Source organism: Phalacrocorax carbo, chromosome 1 (genome assembly GCF_963921805.1).
Source record: "Phalacrocorax carbo chromosome 1, bPhaCar2.1, whole genome shotgun sequence".
NCBI classification, from domain to species: Eukaryota; Metazoa; Chordata; class Aves; order Suliformes; family Phalacrocoracidae; genus Phalacrocorax; species Phalacrocorax carbo.
Window position 1 is genome coordinate 37,315,974 of NC_087513.1, and position 6,801 is coordinate 37,322,774.

A 6,801-nucleotide genomic window follows, 5' to 3' on the forward strand; every position below is an offset into this window, starting at 1 on the left:
TCTTGTAGACTTTGGTCTTCATGTGGTAATACAGAAAAAAACACCCTTATTTTTTCTGAGCCAACAATATGTTTACCTACAAATTTAAAAAGGAATGAAAAGCGCTTCTTGGCAACTTATGCTTCTTATTTAAAAGCACAAAATCCTTTCCATATTCTGTATCACCTCATGCACTCCACTTCTGCCATCTAATTGTGTTTAAAATGCTGCAATTCTAGTAACACCAGCACAAACAACAGAGTGCAGGCTCATCCGCTCCATCATGTTTTATATTAGAAGCTAAATATTTTGTTCCCCAAAATTAAAATATCAAAATAACCCCTCTAGGACTAGAGTGAGTGCTATGTTACATGTTTTAACAATACTAGCAGCATGTAGCAGAAAGCCAACTGCACATTCCTTCTTGGCACGTGTCCTTCGTGCACTACATGTAACGGAAAAACTTCTTAGTTTTGTTCACTCCTTAAAGCTTTTCATGGAAGCAACTCATAAAATTAAGGAAGAAATTTTACATTTTGTCATATATAGAGAGTATCACCAAATAGGTTTCTGGCCGTGCAAAATCTAGTCAAGTGAAAGAAACAAAATGCTTCTCATCAAACAAATATACAGGTTTATTAGAGGATATTTCCATGTTTTAAACCATGTGCAATGGTTTCACGATTTCTTGTTTCCTGCTGTTTTCATTAGTGTGCCCTCATGAAAACCCAAAGCAGCTGTTAAAAGACCCCTCATCTCCACAGGTGAACAATTAGAAATATGGGCTGTATATCCCAACATTACAATTACGTGAAAACACAAAACTCAGTATTTGAAAAAAAATGCCTGGAATCCAAATGCTGCTGAATAGTGTTGTCAATTTAATTACAGAAACAGCAGAACACTCACAGGGTACATTTATGCTGACAAGTCCCGAGTGTAAGCCTAGATTTTGTAACATATTCGGAAGAAACTGCAAATTACTGTTTACTTTTTTATATATATTGGTCATTTCCCAGCTTAGTTTTATTATCAACATTGTTCTACATTTGTTTTCTTGTCATCTTCTCTGCTTGAATAGAAAGTGTCATAGAAAAATAATTTAATTCCACAAACATGAAAATTCTGTTAGTACAGCTAAGTGCTTTTTAATATATATTTTATGTACAAAGAAAGTAGTAACACAAATAGAAAACTAGGCAAAGGATAGTGTACTTAACTTGAAACACTTGCAATTTCAGTAACTGTGAATTACCTACTTGCGAAATATATGCTGTACATACAATGTGCACAAATACACACACACAGCCAGCGCCACTGCATGCATTTGTTTGCATTAAAATATAACTTCAGCTTCACAAACCTTCACACAGGACTGGTGAGAGCTGTAGTCACATCTGTGCGCTAAAGGTGGTCAAAAAGATAGTCTGTTAAACATAAGCCATTCCACTATGCTGTCCTTTGGGTTCTAGTGTTTTGAACAACAACAAAACTTTAGACCAGATTGCCCTCCCGAAGAGCAGAAAATGATAACAAGAATGTAGGGGGAAGAGCCAAGATTTTATTTAGTGACAACAAAATCTAAATTGGTTTATTTTTGAGCTATAATCTTCCCTATTCTTTGCCTGGAATAGTCATTAATACGTCTGGGAGCTTCTGGAGAGGACAACAGTTTGAATATGATCTTATCCTGCATCTAGATCTATTAATTTCTGCTACCATTATTGTGACTGGCACAGGGCCAGCACCATCCTCAGTGAAAGCCCCAGTGTGGCCCCGGGGTTTTTTTTTCTCCTCAAGCAATTAGAAAAGTAATCTTGTTTGCCTGGTTTTGGTGGGAAAGAGAGAAACCTGCTGCTGAGTTTCTTCCTTGCAAGCAGAAGCATGCATGTGGTGCAGCCGTGCATGTGTCCCAGTGCTCCAGCAAGCCAGCTGGGACTGCATCAGAAGTCCTGGGTACTGCCAGGGGAACACATGGATTTCAGGATCCAGAGAGCTCAGGAAAATGGAGTGGATAGGTAGCTGTGCTTCTCAAAGAGATCCTCAGGACTTTAAAACTACAGCAGAACTTATTCAGGGAGCTTCAAAACACGATTCCAGGTAAAAGGCAGGCTCCATAGAAAGACATACCAGGATTAGTTACAAGCTGTAGGAACTATATTTGACTTGGCATGGACTGAAGTGAAACAAGCACACCTTGAATGCTTGATAGTCAGCAAATGTGTTGTGATGACTTCTAATTACAGTTTACGGCCAATTTCAAAGACTGCATTGTCATTATCTGCCAAAAAAAAAACCCCAAACCAAAAACACTGACAATTTTTATATGTTCCCAGAAGACTTTTAAGTTTGATTCTCACATCTGTGTCTTGGAATATACTGATTCTTCTGCTCTTACCAAACAGCCACATTCTCCTGAATTTATAGGGCTATTTGCTTGACAACCAAATGTGACTTGATCCTAGCCGTCTTAGTGAAGAAAAAGGAAAAGATGAAATTCTTACCCATAAAGCAAGTAGCTCTGGTCATCATGATGAGTTTTCTTGGTGTACCTGTTTGTAACAGGGCTGAGCTAGTCATAGCTGAGCATGCTTATTTATCAATATATTTTAAAAATTAGTTTAAAAAAATCAAGGTAGGTGCAACAACACACAAAAAAATATGTTGTATAACTTCCACCAACATGAAGGGAAGAGGAAATGTCACCCTAAAAATGAAAACCCACAATACACATACAGACATCGACAGCACTGAAGGATTTGCCTTTACAAGGGCTGTTAAATTTCATTAACTGAAAATTGCTAGACCTTTGCAAGATAAAGCAGTATGATCAATTAAATTCCCAATAACTCAGAGCCTGTCTAACCATGTTCCGTATCTGGACAGTCAGGGCTTTTTCCCAACTATTTTCTTTTAGCGTTTAAGACTAAATTGTGATCTTGGTCATATCATCTTCCCACCCTGTGACTTCGTCAGACAATCATGAGAAGTTTTAGGCATTAACACTAAAGAGCGGAATTACCCCAACACACACCAACTCTTTTTTTTACTGCTTTGAACAACAAGCAAACAATGCACTTAGTATTTTCAAAACAAAAAAGATTTAAAATAATAAATTCTATTTAGAAAAATAATTGCTTTATTGTTGTCTTGCAATCCAGATCAGTTGCCCAAGTCCTAAATATCTTTCAGGAAATAATTTATACACTGCAGAACAGCTTATCAAGCAATGCGGCACATTTTGTCTTATGGCCACCTTAGTCATTCCTCGTTACCATGACTGGTGCCTTTGACCAGTGTAAAGTGCTACGCCATAACCTTCCCAAGTGCTGTTATGAGGCTGCAAGCCCTGCCTGCCCCATGGCCTGCCTCAGGTTGAAATGGGAATGAAGCTGGTCGATTTGGAGTGGGGCGACTCTCTCCAGGTGTTCGAGCTGTGTGTTGGACTTCTGTTGTTGGTAAAAGAAGTCTGTCGCCTGCTGTTGCTGTTTGAATCTTCTTTACTCAGCGTTTGCTTTATTTTTTGGCAGCAAGGGAAGCTCTGTATGCAGTCTTGCAGGAGATGCCCGCTGAAGAACATGTAGATCCACGGGTTACAGCAACTGTTCAGACTGGCCAACAGAGCCGTGACGGTAGTTGCAGTGTTTTCAGAATCTGGGGAGGGGGGAAGAAGGCACTTTAATCACAAAAAGAACACTCACACCGTTCAGTCAATTGCTCCGTTAACCGTTAGATATATTTTCCTGAATAATTCTAGTTCTAAAAGCTGAGCAGCAGCATTTGAAATTAATGAGGACATAATCAGGAAAGTTCTTATTTATGTAAGGCTGCCATTGAAGTCAACGAGAATTTGTCTGAACAGACTTCAAAAACCTGTGACAGAAGAAGTTATGGGACAATCCATCCAAAGCAATGCTTTAGTCCCATTTCCACTAATGTTTATCCATGTGTTGATAAGCTCATACTCTAAATACTGAAAAGTTTTTACTCAGACTTTTGTTTTAAAAAATTGGTTACCCTGGGAGGCAGTGGCAAAATTCCCACTGATTTCCCACTGATTTCAGTAATACTTAATTTTTGCCATAGACATTTTCATGCTGAGAAGTGTGGAATGCTCAGCTACTGGCTTGTGAATCAAATCTGGACTTCAGAGGTTGAACAAATTTTACTTGAGGGAAAAACAGAAGTTAGCACTGTGTAGTGAAACAGTTGTGGTCCTCTACCTTCAATAACTAGTTAAATTATCAAATACTCTAAATACACATTTAGTCTCATCAATTATTAGCGATCTTTCTTTGTAAATATTGAATCTTCAAAGAAGCATAATTGCTGTGTTACGCAGTTCCACAGATTTAAAGAACCTCTTCAAACAAAACTACCAATATCCATCTGTTCAGTTAAGTTTGCATTTCTTCTGAAGTTAAAAAAAAGCTATTTGTCTACTGCAAGCCTTTATTTCTCTGTAAAGACCTGCATTTTAGGCTTGACTTCAGTCTGATATTAGGGGCAATCAATGCTCTCACTACAGTGATAACTTGGGGATATGAAAAAAATAACAAAAAACCTATGGATTCCAACATTTTGATTTGCATCTTTTTCATTATGAGGAATTAGGGTATATGTTACTATGTTGCCTGTCATTCCCCAAGTAGTAACTTTTAAACTCATCAATCATTTTCCTCCAGATTTAACAGAGGGACAGGTATCTCCAAAATACCGAATTGCCACTGTTTCACGAGAAGCGGCGCCTGACTAAAGGAGCTACTCAGGGGCGACTGCCCTATTGACAGGAAGGGTTCAGGGTGTGCTCAACCCCATTATTAGACAGCAGAGAATGCCCATCCAGAGCAGTTAGAGGAAAGCAGGCTTCCGCGGCCCGTCTTCCCCCCCGCTCGACTCGGGACGTCCCCGGAGGACCCCACCGTGTGCCACCGCGGCCGGGGGGCAAGCGGCGGGGTGCCCTCCCGGTGCCCCCCGCCCCGTCACCTACCGACCCAGGGGAACCGCTGGTCCCAGACGGACCACATCTGGATGGTGAAGAAGGGCGCCCAGCAGACGACGTACGCCGAGACGATGACGAAGGTCATCTTGACGGTGCGGATCTTGGCGCGGGAGATGGTCTTGACGCTGCTGACACAGGGGGCGAGCAGCAGCCCCCGCCGCGGGCCGCCGCCGCCCGCCCGCCGCCCCCCGCCCGCCGCCGCCGCCGCCGCCTCCCCCGGGCGCGTCTTGCCCCTGACGTTGCGCCAGATGTGGTAACAGATGAAGCCGTAGCAGGTGACGAGGATGAGGACGGGCGCGACGAAGATGCCGCCGGTGATCCAGGTGATGTAGGCGCGGGCTCCCCAGGGCATGATGAAGTGCGCCCAGCAGTCGTAGACCTGCGAGCCGCGCTCCACCTCGCTGAGGGAGAAGATGAAGTACTGCGGGGTGCTGAGGAGCAGGCTGAGCGCCCAGGCGGCCGCGATCATCCCGTAGGAGCGCTTGGTGGGCTGCTGCAGCGTCTTCAGCGGGTGGCAGACGGCGATGTAGCGGTCGGCGGTCATGGCCACCAGCATGTACGCCGAGGCGAACATGCCGAAGACCTGCAGGTGTTTGACGACCCGGCAGAGCCCGTCGGGGCCGTGGAAGCGGTGGGTGACTTCCCAGCAGAGCTGGGGCAGCACCTGGAAGAAGGCCACCACCAGGTCGGCCAGGCTGAGGTGGCGGATGAAGAGGTGCATGCGGGACGCCTTGCGCGGCGTGCGCCGCAGGGCCAGCAGCACGCTGCCGTTGCCCACCACCGCCACGGCGAAGGTGACGGCCAGCACGGCGATCTCCAGCTTCGCCAGCTCCTCGTCCCGCCCGAAGGGGTCCCAGCCCCCCAGGCTGCCGTTGGGGGACCCCGACCACGCCTCGGGGCTGGGGCTGCTCCCGCCGCCGTCGGGCTCCGCCGCCCGCCACCGGCTGCCGTTCCCGGGCGAAGGAGCCGCCCGGGGGGAGCCGGCGCCGCTGGCCAGGCGCATGGAGGGGGCTGCGCGGCGGGGCCCGACCCCCGCTCCGCTCGGCCGCTGACCCTGCCCGCCGCCTTCCCCGCTCCGCCGGCGCCCAGCGCCCGGCCAGGTGCCTTTATCCCCCGCCGCGGGAGGCGAGGCGCGGCGAAGCCGGGCGCGGCGAAGCCGGGCCGGCCCTGCCAGCGCCAGCCCAGCCCCTAACGCCAGCCCCCTCCTCCCCGGCCGCCGCCACCGCCCCCCGCGGCCGCCCGCCCCCGGTTGGGGAGGGGGGGAAGCGCCCCGCCGAGGGGGACCGGGGGCTGATCCGCCCAAAAAAGTGGTGATCCGAGAGGGGATGGGGTCCGGCAGCTCTTCCGTGATCTCGGCGGAGCCCGGAGGGCGCACGGGGAAGCGGGAAATGCTGCTCGGGCTGGGCTCCCGGGCTGGGCTCCTGGGCTGGGCTGCTCGGGCTGGGCTGCCGGGCTGGGCTCCCGGGCTGGGCTCCCGGGCTGGGCTGCCGGGCTGGGCTCCCGGGCTGGGCTGCCGGGCTGGGATCCCTCGAGGCCGCTTCAAGCAGTGCTGCAAAAGTTTAACTGAGAGTAAAAATGTTGCCGCGGCCATGCAGGGCAGGGGGAGGTCTGTCCGTATCGATCCAGGCGCCCCCCAGCCCGCTTCTGTCCAAGGCAAAGGGCCCGGTCGGTGAGAAGTGCTGGTTCGCCTCTGAGGGAGATCCCGTCCGGGCGCTCGGCATTTCACAGTCGTGCTGGGACGAGCCCCAGCAAAGCGAATGATTAGAAAAAACAGGACAGAGTTTGAAAGCGACTCACTACACCTCATGTTTTTAAAGGTT

At 48.1% G+C, this 6,801-nt stretch overlaps 1 protein-coding gene across 1 annotated transcript; it reads right to left on the reverse strand.

Moving 5' to 3' along the window:
* Nucleotides 1-699: 699 nt before the first annotated feature.
* AVPR1A (arginine vasopressin receptor 1A) lies at nucleotides 700-6,106 on the reverse strand. Its single transcript, XM_064448587.1, has 2 exons — nucleotides 4,970-6,106; nucleotides 700-3,633 (listed from the first exon to the last, which is right to left on the reverse strand). The coding sequence occupies exons 1-2, from the start codon at nucleotides 5,982-5,984 to the stop codon at nucleotides 3,350-3,352; spliced, it is 1,299 nt and encodes a 432-aa protein (XP_064304657.1). The 5' UTR covers nucleotides 5,985-6,106; the 3' UTR covers nucleotides 700-3,349.
* Between the last annotated feature and the right edge of the window lie 695 nt (nucleotides 6,107-6,801).